We start from the raw sequence: 19,593 nt of genomic DNA, 5'->3' as shown, positions 1-19,593 counted from the left end.
AGCACGGATCAGCTCCAGGCATGACGAAGCGGATATCGTCCTCTTTTGGAAGGACAAACAAAGTAGTTTCGCTTTCACAATGAAACACAGCGTCACACACGGTGGCTTAGAGTGAGCAGCGGCGGCCTACAGTGAGCAGAGGCCGGGGGCTAGAGTGAGCAGAGGCCAGGGGCTATAGTGAGCAGAGGCGGCGGCCTTGAGTGAGCGGCGGCTGGTGGATTCGATGAAGGAGCGTCCGGAGGGCTTGCGGCAACCACATGTGACAACCCCGGGCTGGACTCCGCTTCGTCCACGGTGAAAGCTGATCCGGCGATCCACAGCGCAAAGTTTATGTATTTCCTCAGCGACCAGCACGGATCAGCTCCAGGCATGACAAAGCCATATCGTCCTCTTTTGGAAGACCAAACAAAGTAGTTTCGCTTTCACAATGAAACACACAGCGCCTTCACGACATGGCGGCGGCAATAACAATACTACAGCGATAAAAAAGTTACGCCTTCTTTCTTTGCGTGAACATTTGGGCGGTGTTAGCTCGTTTTAGGTAGGCGTAGTTGACTCTTAACTTTTATAAAGAATATCTCTTTGGATTTGAGACTTTAGTCTTTGCAACTTTACAGATCTTCTTTATGCACCAAGAGCTTGTAACACTCCAAAGAGAAAGGAAACACTGAAATCGCATCATATGACCCCTTTAACTAAACTTAATTAAATCTATCATAAACATTCCATTGTAAAACACTGATAACAAAAGTAACAAGAAAACAACTTTTAAAATATGTACAAATGTGATTCGCACAGGGAATTCTGCCCATTCTGTTTAAATTATATGGTGAGTCATTATGAAGTTCGTTGAGTACAATAGGATATTTGAGGCACATTTAAAACGTAGCCTACTTGGATGTTCTCCAGAAGGTTCAGTCACTCCAGTGATCTGAGAAACCACAAATGGTGCTTCAAGTATCTTTACATTTTACAATATTTTAACTGTATTTTATAATATATGTACCGTGGCCGAGAAGTGCAAATCAAATCACAATTCTGAAAACAAAATAACAAATTACAAATGCAAATGCAAGTCTAAAAGACAAAATAATTCAGAAAGCACAACAACAATTCAGAAAACATTATAACAAGTCAGAAAACACAACGACAAATCAGACAAACCGGAAGAGGTAGGTATAGTTTGAGACAGCGCCATTGGTTTGGGATTACTCACCGCTGACTGGACGAGACATCTGTCAATCAACGTATACAGGGAAGAACCAGCCGAAGAACAGCAGAGTTGTGGTAGAAAGTTCGGAGATGGTATTAAAGTAGCTCAGTTTAAATGTATTGTATGAATTGCCCTTACTATGGAATAGAAAATACAGAGTGTATATTTACATTTAGTTAAAAGTGGCTATATAACATTAGCTCCAGTGGCGCAGATGGTTAAGCGCTTGACTTTGGCTTTTAGGCGCAATCGTCCCGGGTTCGATCCCGCCTTTTGCTGAACTTTTTTTTCCCTCCCTTTTCAAATCTCCTATCACATGGTAAAGGCATTTTTTTTCAATAAAAATTAAGGAAATAATCAAAAAGTTGAAAATAAAGTATCGGGTAGGGTTAGGGTAGGTGTAGGGAGGGCTTTATTGTACCAATAAGGTGGCATCCATTTAATAATTAAAATTATAATTTACACTCAATATGTTATTATTGCATATTATTGCTTTTAACTAAATGTAAATAGACACCCCATATTTTTTATTCCATAGTAAGGGCAATTCATACAATACGTTTAAACTGAGATACTTTAATACTGTAACAAAGTTCATAAGTCGGGAAGAAGGAGGCAGGAACCGGCGAACATTTAAACAAACTTTAATTATAAAATAAACTCAAAATAGCGCGACAGCCCCTCGCGGACGACTGCCGCGCACAAACGAAACCAACACACAAAATAAACTCCAGGCCTGGTCCTCTCCCGTCTTTCCCTGTCGTCACTCCTCCTTTGTATCCTTCCGGAGCTCCTCCGTGAGACTCGAGACCGGTGAGTGGCGCAGGTGTCGCGCATTCACAATTACTCCACCGGCCTCTTGTTGTGTTTTCTGAATGGTTATTTAGTTTTTTAGACTTGCATTTGCGTTTGTAATTTGTTATTTTGTTTTCAGAATTGTGATTTGTTTTGCACTTCTCGGTCACCGTATATATGCAATTTTAAAGTAGTAATTTTAAGATCTATGTTCTCCTTCAAAATGATTACAAAATAATATTACTAAAGAACTAGGACATTATGAAGATTGTGCAAGATGATTGTGTAAGTGGTTAGATACTGTAGTAGACTCTTAACGACAGATAAGTGTCTCCTGAAATCTGCAGCTAGACAGCAGAATATCGAGAGGAGAGACCTGAGAGCACTTCTGGAGCTATGTGTGTGCGTGCATGCGTGTGCGCGCACGCATAACACCACTATCACTCGCAGGTTGGGTTGATTCGGTGCATCGCGGAAACCGAAGTGCCCTCGTGATGCCGCGTGTGTGGAGTGGAGATCGGCGGGGCGCAGCCGCCGCGCAGGTACAAGCGCGCCGCGAGCTCGCAAGTTTTCTCCAAACCGAGGATGCCAAGAGAGACGGCGTTATCTCCAGCCGCTTCCCACGCCGCTTGGTGGACACTTGAAGAAGGGGGAAACCTGAACTTTGAAGCTAAAGCTGGGAGTATTTGACGCTACCCACTGAACATGCCTTTCGTCTGCACTCCAGGATTGAAAAGTTCGCAAAAATGAAGTTCGGCAAAAGCGTCTGTATCATAAACGTGGGTGGCACCAAGTATGCTTTTCCAAAGGACGTAATCAAGGATTTCCCTTTGAGGAGAGTGAGTCGTCTCCACGGTTGCGCCTCGGAGAGAGAAGTGCTGGAAGTGTGCGATGATTACGATAGAGAGAGGAACGAGTTCTTCTTTGACAGACATTCAGAAGCGTTCGGCTTCATTATGCTGTACGTGAAATACGGCAAGCTGCGCTTCGTCCCGCATATGTGCGAGCTGTCGTTTTACAACGAGATGATCTACTGGGGTTTGGAAAGCGTGGTTAGATACTGTAGTAGACTCTTAACGACAGATAAGTGTCTCCTGATATCTGCAGCTAGACAGCAGAATATCGAGAGGAGAGACCTGAGAGCACTTCTGGAGCTATGTGTGTGCGTGCATGCGTGTGCGCGCACGCATAACATCACTATTCGCGCCCGATGCCTCACTCGCAGGTTGGGTTGATTCGGTGCATCGCGGAAACCGAAGTGCCCTCGTGATGCCGCGTGTGTGGAGTGGAGATCGGCGGGGCGCAGCCGCCGCGCAGGTACAAGCGCACCGCGAGCTCGCAAATTTTCTCCAAACCGAGGATGCCAAGAGAGACGGCGTTATCTCCAGCCGCTTCCCACGCCGCTTGGTGGACACTTGAAGAAGGGGGAAGCCTGAACTTTGAAGCTAAAGCTGGGAGTATTTGACGCTACCCACTGAACATGCCTTTCGTCTGCACTCCAGGATTGAAAAGTTCGCAAAAATGAAGTTCGGCAAAAGCGTCTGTATCATAAACGTGGGTGGCACCAAGTATGCTTTTCCAAAGGACGTAATCAAGGATTTCCCTTTGAGGAGAGTGAGTCGTCTCCACGGTTGCGCCTCGGAGAGAGAAGTGCTGGAAGTGTGCGATGATTACGATAGAGAGAGGAACGAGTTCTTCTTTGACAGACATTCAGAAGCGTTCGGCTTCATTATGCTGTACGTGAAATACGGCAAGCTGCGCTTCGTCCCGCATATGTGCGAGCTGTCGTTTTACAACGAGATGATCTACTGGGGTTTGGAAAGCTCTCATTTGGAGTTCTGCTGCCAGCGGAGACTCGACGACCGCATGTCCGACACGTACACTCACTTCATCGAGGAGCACCACGGAACGGACGATGAATTCAGGACGGATGCATCGTCAAACGGGAAGCGGGACTCGAAGTGGCTGGAGCGAATGCGCAGGACTTTCGAAGAGCCCACCTCCTCCCTGGCCGCGCAAATTTTGGCGTCCGTGTCGGTGATTTTTGTCATTGTGTCCATGGTAATGCTTTGCGCGAGCACTCTTCCAGACTGGAAAACTGCCGAGAGCAACATTGTGGAAGAGCACAGGTACACAGACTCTTTAGAGCATCCATCCGGGTATTTATGTCTTCTTTCTTGAATAAACGTCCTAACTTTTTTTGTGAGATTTCAGCTGTAAAATATCCCACAGGGGTCGTTGACACAGGATGCGTTCTTGTGTTCAAAAACAGCTAGACGCCACGCAGCGCGCATAGGTGTCTCGACTAGTTCTTAAACGTCGAATGCCTTTTAAAGGTGCAATTAACCATTTCAACTCTTAATAAAACGCTAGACATGATCAAATAAGTAGTACTTTGAATAAATCTGTGATTTACACTCATACGGTACAGAGTAGCCTAGGACAGCTGTTTTATTTTACATGGAGAGGGTCTCCTCATGGGGCTGACGTTGAAATCACACGACCAGCCAAATGCTTCTCATAACAACTTTATTACTGAATACTTTAGCTCATTGGAAAAAAAATAAAAAAATGAAATGTTACCTCAAGCATTGAAATAAAGCCGACCAATACAACATAAATAAAAAGGTAGTGTCTGTGAGTTTAACATAGCACAGTGTCTTAAAAATGTAAAGTTCATGGCATGGGATGCTGAGAAAAAAAACAAACAAAAAAAAAGAACTGAAATGAAATGAATCAGAGGTCAAAGATGCCTGTCTAACCTATTTATAACAATCCACCATTGAGCACTCATTTTCCATCCCAAATTTGTGATAAATGTATGCTCTCACAGTCCTGACTAAATTATTTTTTAAATAATTGATTATGTTTTATATAGGTCGTTGGAAGCAGTTGGTGTTTTGTATGGATTAATAATTATATGACAATATTTAAACTTTCAGATGGTTTTCTCCTAAGTTACTCTTTGCCCCCTCCTGACCGCAACATAGAAATGTGTTTACTTGTGTGCTGAGATAATGTGCAGCGTGCAAGCTCAGCAAACAAAAACGACATATTTCTTCTATTTTATTCAAGAACATTCTTCTTGAAAGATCTGGAATCACCTAATTAATTCCAGTTATTTTATTAATTTTATTCTAGGCTGTGTTCGGTCTGCACTATTTTTAATTGTTCAGATGATGTCCATTGCATGACGTACCATGCCATGAGCAGTCAAAATCAATTCAACTTTTAAAAACACATCTTAGTTGTTTTAATGCAAGCTGTTTGTCCAGCTGTTTTAATACAAGAACACATCAAGTGTGTATGTGCGTCTATTTCTCATAAAGCAATGCCTATAAATATACGCGTCTGCAGCCACACTTGTCTACAGTCTTCTGTATCATGTGTATATTGTCATGTTATCATATTTGCTAAATGTTTGTCTTTTATCTTTCAGCATGAAAAGAAGTCATAAAGTGTCATAGTCTAGTCAACAAATAGCCTACTCGAGCATCTCGAAGCTCCTCGATTTTCACTGATTGTGAGATTGGTAACAGTGTGCGTAGCTAAAACTGAATCGAAGCTGCAAAGCGCACTATTCTGAGGAAGGTAGAGCTGTCTCTCTCCAAGGTGCTGATTGAAGGTTGAGAGCCAGCAGTTTGTAGGTCATGAGGAGGAATGGATTCTAAACAGCAAAGCATGTCAGCTGTTTGAAATTATTTAAGCTGGACTGTTTTTCTGACCCCATTTAAGGCCATTTTAAACAAGAAGCTAATTAATGAAAAAAATGACAATAAAACTAATAAATAAAAGAGCAAAAGGTGAGTCGAATGCTGGTGCCACTAGTCATTTACATAGTTAGAAACCTGCAACAAACAGTGTTAGAAACAACCACTGGAAAAACTAGTATGTTAGCAATTTTCTTTGTTTTTAATATCCTTATAACCTCTGTGTTTGTCTGTTCCGTATTCATAACTGCCACGTGGACTGTTCTGAAGGTACTGGTACCTGAGGAGCAAACTTCCATACTGTGTGTGTTTGTGTGTACAAAATATAACATGGTCTATGTTGCTGAAAAATCAGGTTTGTTTTTTCAGCTGTCATTAGTAGGAGTGATTTTGTCTTTGGGGACAACTTTCAGTGCCTCCATTTTTCCTCCATGTTGCTTCTATTCCAGCTCAAAGTTGACTTCTGTAAGAAAAGCACGTCTTACGTGAAAACGTCAGGCATTTGTGTTGCATATAAATTAGAGTTTCACTCCACTTGATGTAAAATGGGACATTTTGTGCATCTATTTTGGGGTTTGAAACACTGGAACAGAAATAGGCTACACCAGTCATTTTGGAGTAACAGATGTTGATAAAAGACAAAATCTGAATTTGTCTAAAATGGAAAAACACTTTTTTTTGTCCAACTTGTCAAGTGGATTTGAAACAGCAACTTGTTTCTCTCTCAGAGAACCAAAGAGAAATGAACTTCGCTATCTGTTGCCAGATCTGTTCCACCAGTTCTCAGCTCAAACATTCTAATCTCATCCTCAGAATCACATTTGAAATTATATTGATTTGGTTTTTAAAACAAAGAGAAACTGACAGGGCTCTGAACTGGAATGGTTTGCCTTTATTTATTTATTTGATTTATTTATCCAACCCTTTAAGCCCCAGCAACCGTTTGAACAAAATGCCAAAACAGATAAAGACAATGAGCATTGACATACTGTATCTGCTTAATATTAGTGTTTTTTTCTTCTTCTTTTTTTTCACTCAGTCACTAACAATTACTGGCATTCTGTGAATACACTTCAATCCATTTTCCTGTCTGGCTTTCATCAGACATCATTACTGTCATCATTAGATTCTGAGAAGAATACAAATACTGTGATCAATATTGGCATTACTCCATAAACGGTGTTGCTAGGCCTTATGGGATTCCAAGTGACTGCATGGATTAAGTAGAAGAGTGCATTTCAAAATGCTTCAAGAGAGTAATATATTTTCACAGTTTCACATAATGAAAATATAAATTTACTGTGCATTTGTTTCAATTAGCTAATGGCCATTTGGATCACGACAATAAAAGAGCTGTTCATTTAATTATTTGCACATGTACTTTCATCAGTTCATTAATTCTAAGCCATTATTAAAGTTGTAAGTGCAATCTTGAACAAAGGCATAATTCTGAAGGAAGTCAGCTCATTCCTAAAGCGATTGCTGGCTTTTTGACCTTACTACTTGTCGCCTCAGAAAATTTCAGTCAGCTTTTCAAAAGATCTGTGAGCGAGCAGCAATAGCAATGTGTAAATCATTCAACAGCTTTGCAAACAAGATGATGAGTCTCAGTGAAAGCTTTAAAATGGCTTTGAATTATTTCAGACTTTGGCACCTTGAACTAAACATCTGATGCGGTTAATGAGACTATGTTCCTTATCCCGTTCTTTCTCTCTCAAACTGTCTTTCTGCTCTTTCCCCATCACCGCGCACCTGTCCAGGATCATTGAGGCGGTGTGCATCGGATGGTTCACGGCAGAGTGCATCGTGCGCTTCATTGTGTCACGAGACAAGTGTGAGTTTGTGCGACGTCCGCTGAACATCATAGACCTGCTGGCCATTACCCCCTATTACATCTCTGTCACCATGACGGTTCTGACTGGAGAAAACTCTCAGCTGCAGAGGGCCGGCGTGACGCTGCGCGTGCTGCGCATGATGCGAATCTTCTGGGTCATCAAGCTTGCGCGACACTTCCTAGGGCTCCAGACTTTAGGGTTAACGTTGAAGCGCTGCTACCGTGAGATGGTCATGCTCCTGGTCTTCATTTGCGTGGCCATGGCCATATTCGGAGCGCTGGCGCAACTTCTTGAGCACGGCCTGGATCTGGAGTCCGGGAACGAGGAATACGCTAGCATTCCTGCCGCCTGCTGGTGGGTTATTATCTCCATGACCACTGTCGGCTATGGAGACATGTACCCCATCACTGTGCCGGGACGTGTGCTTGGTGGCCTGTGCGTCGTGAGCGGGATAGTGCTGCTGGCTCTTCCGATCACCTTCATCTACCACAGCTTTGTGCAGTGCTACCACGAACTGAAGTACCGCTCGGCTCGCTGCACCCAAAGCCTGTCCGCCGAGTTCCTCAATTGACTCTGAGGTTTGGCTGTGGCCAATAACGGGACCGCTTTCTGCTAGAGAAATCAATGGCTAGTGCAAAGATCTCCCGAGGCATTTCCATCTGCCGCATTCATCTCCAGAACAGACTCTCTCAGCGCCGCTGAGCTCCAGTATGCGCTGTATCTGTTACTCAAGGGGCTGGAGGAGGCTACCATGGTGACGGTATCACAGAGGCCAGGTGTCCTTGACAGGTACACACTGCTGGAGGGAAACTTTCAGAGGCCTTGAAAAGCCTCAACAAGCCCTCGCTCTCTCAGAGATCTGCGCATTACCTTATACATGTGGCGTTCCTCCAAAGGATTTCACTTTTGAATGCCACTTAGGCAGCCCACAGTGTTGGCAAGTAGATACGAGAGAAATAATTTAATCATCTTGTCGCCCAGGAACCTTTCTCTTTTATGATGCCTTCATTTATAAGCAATGAAGTTTTAAAGCAGTACCACTTTTCCAGCATTTAAAATATTGAGAGCCTCCCTTTTTTACTGACAATAGATTACAAAAACATGAATTGTAATCAATCTGTTCCACTTTCTGAATACTCTTTCCTTGCTAAATTGTTGTGTAGACCCAATTCAGTGTGACAGCAAACCTCCAGAGGTAGTGGGACATAATGAGCGGAATAGACTGAGAATTACAAGGATAAAGTGAGAGCTGTGTGGGCAGCTATGCTGAGAGGAACATAACGGGCCATGGAGAGAGAGTGCTGTCATGGAGAGTTGGGTGTTTTGGATGACACCACGCAGAGCGTGTAGAGTTCTACCCGAATCCTCTACCTACGAATGTCCTCTACCGCCCTGCCAGTTTTCACACAGGAGTGAGATGCCTTGAGGCTTGTGCACCCTTGGGGTTGCACAGAAAGCAATGTTCTGGAGATCTTTAGTGACACAGCTACCTCAAGGCCATCTCCTCCCATGGAGTCACCCATGACACCCACTTCTCCCCGACTCACTGCTGTCTCTATGTTACTGTGGCTCTTATGTTCCTTAATGCTCTTATAGGTGAACATTCAGAGATTGTGCTGTTATCTGGGTTTTTGTCTCGACACATTTCTTTAAGTGCATCATGGGAAGAAATAAAAAAAAAAACTGTGTAAAATTGTAACAAAAGAGTTATTTGATGTCAAATAACTTGTAAATAATGTTGGCCTGTTTAAATTGTTAAATGGAAGTCAACAGTTAAGGACAAGTCATCATGCAAATTGACCCTGTTTATTTTCTTGGGGCACATTCATCTGTGCATATTATTCCAGATTCAAAAAAGTCTTAACTTAATAGTTTGATCCACTCTGAAATGACCTTCCTTAGCTGATTATGTTTATGGTCTGTTTTGTTTTCAACTCCTCCCTTCCAACCACCTAGTCCATATCCACTTTTCACCATTCAGTCAGTTCCCGATACCCGATATTAATAAAAAAATGTCCTATCCTACATTTTTCCTCACAGAATATGCTATTCTGTTACACATGTAAATATTCAGAGCACAGAAGTAAAACGGATTCATGTTGACTTTAAAAGAAAACATTTAGCATTTTAGAAATCTGCCTCATTTTCATACTTGCAAACTACACAATTTGTTTTTAGTATGGTAAACATTCCAATGTCAATGTATGCTTCTCACAATACATAATACAAATATGACTATGATATGGTACAATATTTAACAGTGCAATAATAAATTATTATTTTGTTTTATTTATTTATTTTCGTTTTTTACTGTTAGGTTTTTCAGTTTTTTTTCCCTTCAGAATGATAAAGAGGCTCCATCTGGTCCTTCTTGCCAGCTTGTAGTGTTTTTATATTTTCTTTTATATATTCAAATATTTTGTTTCACAAATATTTAACTGCAGAAGAGTGCTTTAGGACAACTATTTGGTTAAAAATCATGTTAAATTATATTCAAGTTTAAAGGGGGCAGCAGGCAGAAAGCATTGATAATCTTATATTCAGTATAATTGAAACAAATAATATATAATTGTGTAGAAAATATCCTGTCCCATTAGAATTTGTATTTTTTTACGGAACTAAAAAATTGACATCAGATTGCCAAAATGTCTGCTAAATAATTCAGTTCTTAATATTGCAAACAGAATCGCCAGTTTAAATACAGACAAACTACCTGTTTAAAGAAGTAAGTGACAGACTTTCACCTTCTCTAAGAATAATTCCTCTTGTGCAAGGTGCGGTGCCTCTCTCCTCTGTAATTACCACATTCTTACTAATCATCTTCATCTTTATTCATGTTCCTCACAGCAGTTTATGGATGCAAACCAGCAGTCACCGACTGCAGCACTGGCTTTTGTGAATTAATAAACGGAAATCGGTGTGATTGGAAATAGATGCATTCCGTTTTGGGTTACAGGAAGAAAAATGTGTCAGACTAAAATGTGCTAAGATTTCCCTCCTCATTAATTAACCCTCCTGAAGAGATCATGCTGAGGTGTTCTCCAGTGTGCCTTCAGATCACACAGACTCCCTTGCCTCACATGTCCACACAACAACACCCAGAAATTAATGTGAAAGTGAAAATAAGCGAAATCCCTGAAATGAATTGCAGACTGCAGGTGTCAGCTGCCACTCATTTGTTCTTAATACACTTTCATCCCACTGCTTCTCTCGATTGCCTGCTTCAGTAATCATGGTAAACATAAGGGAACCTGATTAGTGCACATGCAAATACAGCAGTGCTCTAATGAAAAGCTCGTGACAGCTAAAAGCCATGAACATGTGAATAATAACATCTCTTAAACCAACAGATCTTTCAGTTTGTCAGTAGGATGTGATCCGTTTCACTTCAGTCCCTACTAAAATCTCACCACAGCAGCAAGAGATCTCCCGGAGGATTATCATTTTTAAGGTGTACAATGAGAATTCACATCTGACACTGTACCATATGCCTTCTTCACCATTATATGACACTCTTGCAAAACAGTGTTGCCAAAAGTTGTCTCAATGGACATATGTTTACTGTAATACTTTTACTATTTCTCTGTTGTGTTAACTCACTTTTGACTTACACAGTTCTGACACAACTCATTTAAACTTGTTAGGTTTTTTTTATTATTATTATTATTAAACTCATTTTATTATTGTTGTAACAACAGTTGTGCATTATGATCATATGTTGTGTATCACTGATATATAAAAGCTTGGGCTTATTACACATGGCTTGAGCTTTTTGTAGGGATTTTTATACCTCAGTAATGTTTAGTTATAGACGAGTGTTTGACATCCTGCTGTAAACTACAGTTAGGCTATTTTTTCCTCTCTTTTTTTCTGCATTCACTACTGTAAGCTTTCAATGTATTTTTAAAATAGAAAGTCTATTTTGAATAAACTAGAATTTGCCTCTGTGTTAGCTAAAGCGGGTCTTGACGAAATTCACGAACACTGGATATGAATAAATAGTACAAAATAAATTACCGTTTTGTGGTCTTTCTATTTTTATTTTTTATATTTTTTGTTGCTTTTCCAAATAAACACAAAATTCGGTTTCATAATAAGCTCCATGTGACATTTTTTGACATTCTGTTTTTTTGAGCAGTTATAAGAGACGATAAACATGTCTAAATCATATTTAAAAAGTCTAATTTGTGTTTCTAAATAATGTTAATCAGACCTTATTATATAAATCCCAAACAAGTGGAGAGAAGGAAGAAGAAGGGTATTGTTTTGTATTGTTGTAGAAGTGGATTCCCAAGTATTGTTGGGAAAAATTATTACGATTTGCAATTTACTGAACACAAACTTTTGAGCAGTAGTGTAAATTATTTTATTCACAATTTAACAATAGCATGTTGTCTGAAGGGAATAGGAATTTCTCTTTATGCAGATGATGGTGCAATCTGGAAACGAGGGAGGAATTTAGAGTTTGTTGTAAGGAAAGTGTCCAGTTTGAAGAGAATGGGGAGACATGAAACTGGAAAATGTGAATATTGTAATATGGAGGAAAATGTAGAGCATGTTATAATGAAGTGTCCAAGATACGGAAAGGAAAGAAAGATACTGATGGATGTCCTCAAGGAAAATAAAGAAAAACTTAATTTGATGAACATTTTGGGGAATAAATCAGGGGATAAAAACTTTCAATTTTTAATGCGTTATTTAAAGGACACTGGATTATATAATAGAATTTAGTGAAGAGTACGATCCTGATCCACACTCCTAATCAGTAGGTGGCGGTAATGCACCTAAAAGTTGTATGCCATCCGCCATTAAACACCAAGAAGAAGAAGAAGAAGAAGAAGCATGTTGTCTGAACAGAGGTTGACGCTTTTTTTAATCGGGCAAGAATCGGGCTGCTATGTGACGTGGTTTCCGCTGGGGTCCTCTCACTCTCGGACACAGAGAGCAGGTGGTGGGACGCGATTCTGTCTGCGGCGAGGGTCACAGTATTATCAACAAAAATGTACTATAAGGTCAGCGGAGTCACTGGGAAGTTAACGGGAGCGACAGCAGCGTCCGCGTACAGCCCGCAGGTACTCAAAGCTTCCGCTGCCGTTTTACGAGACGCGAGAATCTGGAGTGACCTTCACAGGAAGCGCTTCAGACACTCAGACACTCTCAGCTACCCTTGATTTGCTATCACGGTTGCCCTTGTTTAAAAGTAATGCAGTGTAAGTTTGTCATTAACGTTAATGAATCGGAGTGATTAAAGAAGACCGACACTAGAGCTGCCGCAATATGGCCTCAGCCGGATTGTATAGCTTCATGACCAGTGTTGGGGAAAGTTACTTGTAAAAGTAACGCATTACAATATTGCGTTACTTCATTAAAAAAGTAACTAATTACGTTACTTTTTATGAGACGCAATGCGTTACGTTACTTTTGCGTTACTTTTTAAATCTGGGCAGGGCTTGCTTGTTTGTTTTTAAAATAAAAAAGTTATATTTTTGGCAAATATAAAAGCCTTTCACACCAAAAGAGAAATGAATAAGCCTCAGGCTGAAGGGAAAGTACATTTACGTCCGTACAGTAGAATGCAGAAGAAGAAATTTCAACACACTTCAGCAATAAATAAAGTAGGGATGAATAAATAAGTAGATATGAAAATTTTGGCCGATACCGATAACCGATTATTCTTTATTTTTGACATCATCTGATTTCTCTCAACATGGCAACACCAGAGCTGTCAATCAATAAATTGGAAAAAAAAGGTAACTTAATTGAAAAAGTAACTCGGATATTTTCTTGTAAATTAAAAAGTAATGCGTTACTTTACTAGTTACTTGAAAAAAAGTAATCTGATTACGTAACTCGCGTTACTTGTAATATATTACCCCCAACACTGTTCATATCACACAATTCCTCTGAGCTCCTGAAAGCCAGCTGTGGAAAGGGAACTTAATTTAACAGAAATTATACCAAATAATGAAAAAGTTTGGGTCTATTTGTTTAATGTCAACGACAGCTGTAGAGTTCAAAGCTTTGTTTCTTTCCTTCCTGTTCTTTTAGATTAAGGTTAAGAGGTTAAGATTTGTTTACCTTCCATCATGACCTTGTCTATTCAGTCGGTAACAGTTGTCGTTCATTATTTTCTTATATGCTGTTATTCTTCCATCAAACAGACAAGGAGACATTTTGAACAATCCTCAGGCAGCTATTTTCCCTAATACAAAAATTCATATTGACCGTATCTTTAAGCTCCAAAGAGGGTAAAACACTAAGAGTGTTTGATAGTCATGAACAGTGTTGGGGGTAGCGCATTTCAAGTAACGCGAGTTACGTAATCAGATTACTTTTTTCAAGTAACTAGTAAAGTAACGCATTACTTTTCAATTTACAAGAGAATATCTTTTTTTTTTAAATATCTTGCATCATATAGATCAGTGGTTCCCAACCCTGGTCCTTGAGGCACCCCAACCCTTGCACGTTTTTACTTTTTCAAATAAGTAACGCAAGTTACTCCCCCCCCCCCCCCCCCACAGCTCTCCTGTCCCCATGTTGAGAGAAATCAGAAGATGTTAAAATAAATATGAATATGCATTCATTCATCTCACTCACACAAACAAAAAAAACACAGATTCAGTATTCCTCAAAATGAATAAAAATAATGCAACTCAGAATATGATTAATCAAATTATTCAACCTGCAATAATTAAATGTTAAACAACACAAATATGCTTTATGTATTTAATCCCATTCTATTAACCAATGTCTTTGCTTCTGACCTTCGATGATCCAGTTCAACCGTACTAATAAACACAAATTACTCTAGACAAACACTTGTGTGTCTTTTTTTATTGCTGAAGAGTGTTGAAATGTCTTCTTCTGCATTCTACTGTACGGATGTAAATGTACTTTCCCTTCAGCCTGAGGCTTATTCATTTCACTTTTGGTGTGAAAAGGCTTTTATATTCGGCAAAAATATAACTTTTTTTATTTTAAAAACAAACAAGCAAGCCCTGTCCAGATTTAAAAAGTAATGCAAAAGTAACGTAACGCATTACTTTGCATAAAAAGTAACTAGGTAAAGTAATTAGTTACTTTTTTATGGAGTAACGCAATATTGTAATGCATTACTTTTAAAAGTAACTTTCCCCAACACTGGTCATGAATGATGATTAATTGACTAGTTTTTGGATGTGTGATGCTAGTGTATCCAGGTTTAGATGATTCTGCTTTATGGTGATTTGTGGGTCCTTTTCGGATATTGAGATGTGGTTCACTATGAGTGACCTTTATGAGGTGTGGGTGTCCTTTTGAGGTCAGAGGAAGACAATGCCAGCATAGGGGTTTGGACGGATGTGAAAATGAGTAAATAAAGGCAGTAGCCATTTTTTGTGGTGCCGTAATGTCTCTGCAGCTCATATGTGTTTGTCCTGACAGGGGCTGAAGCCCACGGTTCCCTCTCAAGCTCCTCCCATGATCTTTGCTGTACCGACCAAGGTTGTTTCAGAGACCGGGTCAGTGGCTCACTACATGGGAATCAACAAAGTCCCTGAGCTGCAGAAGATTTTCCAGGTAATTGCACTGTGATTTATTTAGTATTTTTTTTAATTTGTTTGATTTTCAACCCAGTGATTTAGATATTTCATAATAGAAAAGGTACTCCATCTCCTTTGACGATTTTCTTTTTTATTTGAAACTTGGACACAAACCAAAACAGTATGAACAGTTGGCTGGCATCAGTCCTAAAACAGCTTCACATTTTGCAACACTTGAGTTTAAAACAAAAGACTCAAAACAGTATTATAAATTCAAACTCTTAAATTATAATTGGAAAAGCCACATTCAGGTTTTTAAGGTGTCTTTGTTACAGTGTAATTATACGTTTAAATAATGAGTAATATTAATTAACTACATGTATTGCATGTAATTATGCATAATGTAATGTTATTATAATAGTATGTTTGAAAAAAGTATAATGTAATGTGTGTAACAAGTACATTTGGTAATGCTAAAAAGAAGTTAAATTAGGGCTGGGTATTAAAAATTTACAATTTGATTCTATCAACTCTTGATTTGATTCTGATTTTGATATTGATTTGTTGGCTGCAGTACATGTCAATTTTTCTTAAGTAAAACTAGGGCTGGGCGATATAGCTAAAAAAATGTGTCAATGATATAATGTTTCATATCGTTCGGTATCGATAATTATTGACATTTTTTATAACCTTTTTTAAAACAGAGCAATAGAAAAAATGTTTGAATTTAACCACTGTATTTTTAAATTAACACAATTTATTGAGACAACAAATATTTTTGATTTTAACAATCAAACACAAAATAAAAATGAAATGTCTAATTTCTAATGTTTTATATGCAGATTAAATAGGTCTTAAGGAAACTTTTGGCTTGTCTCCTGAGACCACAGTAAGTTAAATTAGGGCTGGGTATTAAAAATTTACAATTTGATTCTATCAACTCTTGATTTGATTCTGATTTTGATATTGATTTGTTGGCTGCAGTACATGTCCATTTTTCTTAAGTAAAACTAGGGCTGGGCGATATAGCTAAAAAAATGTGTCAATGATATAATGTTTCATATCGTTCGGTATCGATAATTATTGACATTTTTTATAACCTTTTTTAAAACAGAGCAATAGAAAAAATGTTTGAATTTAACCACTGTATTTTTAAATTAACACAATTTATTGAGACAACAAATATTTTTGATTTTAACAATCAAACACAAAATAAAAATGAAATGTCTAATTTCTAATGTTTTATATGCAGATTAAATAGGTCTTAAGGAAACTTTTGGCTTGTCTCCTGAGACCACAGGAGGGTGCAATGCACAAAATAATGCAGCACATTTAAATTGTCAACACAAGGAAGTAACTCTATTAAAAAACGTGCATTACGTCTAGATTAACTCATACAAATCAAATATAATTTCCTAAATTGCATAAACAATTATGAACAAAACAGCATCATGTATTTATGCATTGCGTAATCCAAAGAGCCGAATCGCATCACACAGATTGCATTTAAAAACATATGAGACGCAGTGAAAAGGAATAAACCTTCACAAATCCGTGACGTGTTTTCTAAAAGTTTAAACTGTTTTAACTTTGCATGGCTACATCTCTTGTGTGAGACGCGAGTGCAGCAGTCATATTTGTCCGTCTAAAAAATGCGCTGAATATGCATCTGTGTGAATGGCTTGGTTTCGGTTTTAACCTAATCAAGATCTTCTCCGCATTGAGCTTCTATATTTCTCTAATATTTTGAAAGAATAACGCAGCAGCTGCGCGTCTCGTGGGCTAGACTAAAATACAACCAAAGCATTAAAATACAACAACGTCACTTTACATCATTATCACCGCATCTCGCGCGCCACTGATGACGCTCCCTGACGCACTCCTAACATTCAAATGCAAATGTTTATTTTAAATTCGACTAATATTCATTCTTTATTCACAATCTCCTCATCACAGGCAGGCACAGCACTCATTTCAGCATGTGTTTGTGTTTGCTGTCTGCGTCACATATAGCACGTGCCTATATCGAACATTTTTTCTATCGTTATCGAATAAAGTGTACCGTCTATAAATAACGATACCGTTTTATCACCCAGGCCTAAGTAGAACAATCTCTCATCTAAAGCTGTAAACTATAAAGTTGGCACATTACAATAATATTAAAGGTTAAAATTAACATTCAAATTCAACTGCCGTTTATTTTTAGATATAAGAATCAACACATAAAAATTGAGTTGTATGAAAACATTCAATTGTACAGTTTTTATGTAAACTTTTTATGCTAATTGTTTCTACTCTAATCTGTTGTTATATAAACCTTTAAAGGTGGCTGTCATAACTTGTTTTTATTATGGATTTATTTAAATGTTCAATAAATGAGATGTAACTAATAGGTTAATTAAAAATATAATGTAATATAGTGCATATGTTTAGCAAAATGCTCATCTAGATTTTTAACAAGATTACTGATATTGAGTGTCTTTCCCGAGGTAAATGTAATGTTACAAGACATTGTTTACTTATGTTTTATTGATATTTTTCCAAGGTTGATATACTGAGTGATACAAGAAACATGATTTTAGTAATTTGTACTGTTTATTTCAACAAACCTTTCAGTGTTTTTTCATATTTTTCTTACCGTAACTAGTCATAAACAGGAAAAGATGATCAGTTCATCTCTGTGCTGCTACTTAAACTGATGTGCTACAGCGATCTGTAACACTATATGAAAAGACTGTCAAAATGATATTTCATGTTTGAATTTTTGTGATCAAACGAACAGAATTTGAAAGCTTGAAATTATGCTTCATATCAAAATCAACAAAGCACAAAGCCTACTGCGATTATTGGGTAGGAGGCACACTACAAGTGATGTTTAGGGATGTTTTGTTCATCGAAATGAAGATCTATCAGAATCGATTAATCGTTATTGTCAGCCCAGTCCTAGACTGAATCAATTGCCAAACTCTCAGTCTGGTTCTGGATTTATGCAGGTCTCGTTCTGGCCAAATTAAATTATTAATGTAGACCCAATGCAAATAAATAAAATTGTAATATTTTTTTTTTTGGTGTATTAAACAATATGACCTGTTACAGAAAACTGATGGAGCACCGGTTCACCTGAAGCGTGGAGTTATGGACAAAATGCTGTATAGGACCACGATGGGCTTGACGATTGGCGGCACCCTCTACTGTTTAATGGCCCTCTATATCGCTGCCCAGCCCCGAAAACCACAGTGACCTGCCCTGCTTGTGCCCTCTGTAATTATTAAATATATTGTAATTATTATGGTTGGAGTGATGACATAGACTTGTCATTTTGCTCTAAAAGACTGCGACATAATTATTGTATTTACCCCAGTGTTTAGATATCACTCACTTGTTATACAAATACATCTTGATCAATCTGACAAGCGCCATTTAATTTCATTGCATATGTACATTTATTACATAAAGAGTTTATTGTATCCGGTTTCTTCTCATATGGTCATCTGATGGGTCCTTCTTTCTAGTCAGTTGTTTATCTTAACGGTCTGTTTTTAAAAATCAAGGATACTGAAATAATGCACACACTGATGAACTGATTGATTTGCTTCCCCTTTTATCATTTGAGTAAATGACAGCAAGCTTGTCAGCCTGTAAATTAAGTCCTTGTAATTTGTGCCTAGCAGAATAAATAGATTTTGTTTGTAAAAAGTGAACAATGAAACCTTTCTTGTGTGTCATCTTTGTTGAGCTGGAACAGTCTGGATGGCATTCGATTATTAGCAGCAACATCCTGTGGTCTTCGGCTCCGTCTCATCATACAGGATATGAGCCTGATGGGATTGTAAGTGTTATTAGTGTTAATCGATACATAAAAGCATTTCAAAACCTATAATTCACTGGTATTAGATTAGTTTATTGGGGTACAACCTTATCAGTCATATTTAGATGCATTTTGGGTCAGGCAAATAGAGAATTAACATTACTATTGATTCTTGGCATTAGATTGCAAAATAGTGCAATCTCACAGTGCTGCATAATGCCCATTATTGATTTAGGTTTTTGTAAAATGTGAAATGAGCTTCTGTCTTGGATTCATCCTCTACTGCAGCAGCGCTGTATTGATTTTTGGTCAAACATTGAGCTTAAGGTTTGGTTAAATCCCTGAATCCTTCATGTATTTAAATTTAGCCCAAACTACTTCACATACAGACTGGGCTGAATTCAAAGTGTTTATAGATAATTTCAGCCTCAAGCCTGTTGTTAAAATTCTAACCAACAGTGATGTCATCTTAATTTCTATACTGAATTGTGATGTGTGTGGTCTGAATTATGATTCTGCATAAACACTGCCATTCAAAACTTCAAAACTTGAAGTTTCATATTCAAAAGTGAAAGTAAAGATGTTTACTTAAAGTATTTAAACTCTATTTTATATAATTTAAGTATATTTTAAATTAACACTTGTAAACTTTCTATTAATTGAAGAGTGTTAAGCAGCAAAAAAAAAAAAAAAAAAAAAAAAAAATATTAAT

The 19,593-nt window shown here is 38.3% G+C and overlaps 2 protein-coding genes across 2 annotated transcripts; both read left to right on the top strand.

The window, feature by feature from the left end:
- The first annotated feature begins 3,460 nt into the window (after nt 1-3,460).
- Nucleotides 3,461-9,545, top strand: LOC107586474 (potassium voltage-gated channel subfamily G member 3-like). The gene is made up of 2 exons (XM_016273848.1): nt 3,461-4,167; nt 7,479-9,545. Exons 1-2 carry the CDS (start codon nt 3,530-3,532, stop codon nt 8,122-8,124), a joined length of 1,284 nt encoding a protein of 427 aa, XP_016129334.1. The 5' UTR covers nt 3,461-3,529; the 3' UTR covers nt 8,125-9,545.
- A 2,902-nt stretch (nt 9,546-12,447) lies between these two features.
- LOC107586473 (cytochrome c oxidase subunit 7A-related protein, mitochondrial-like) lies at nt 12,448-18,782 on the top strand. Its single transcript, XM_016273847.1, has 3 exons — nt 12,448-12,625; nt 14,976-15,110; nt 18,170-18,782. Exons 1-3 carry the CDS (start codon nt 12,554-12,556, stop codon nt 18,311-18,313), a joined length of 351 nt encoding a protein of 116 aa, XP_016129333.1. The 5' UTR covers nt 12,448-12,553; the 3' UTR covers nt 18,314-18,782.
- Nucleotides 18,783-19,593: the final 811 nt, after the last annotated feature.

This window comes from Sinocyclocheilus grahami, unplaced genomic scaffold (genome assembly GCF_001515645.1).
Source record: "Sinocyclocheilus grahami isolate Dianchi unplaced genomic scaffold, SAMN03320097.WGS_v1.1 scaffold82.1, whole genome shotgun sequence".
NCBI classification, from domain to species: domain Eukaryota; kingdom Metazoa; phylum Chordata; class Actinopteri; order Cypriniformes; family Cyprinidae; genus Sinocyclocheilus; species Sinocyclocheilus grahami.
Note: the sequence above shows the minus strand (reverse complement) of the source record. Positions and strands in the feature narration are given on the sequence as shown.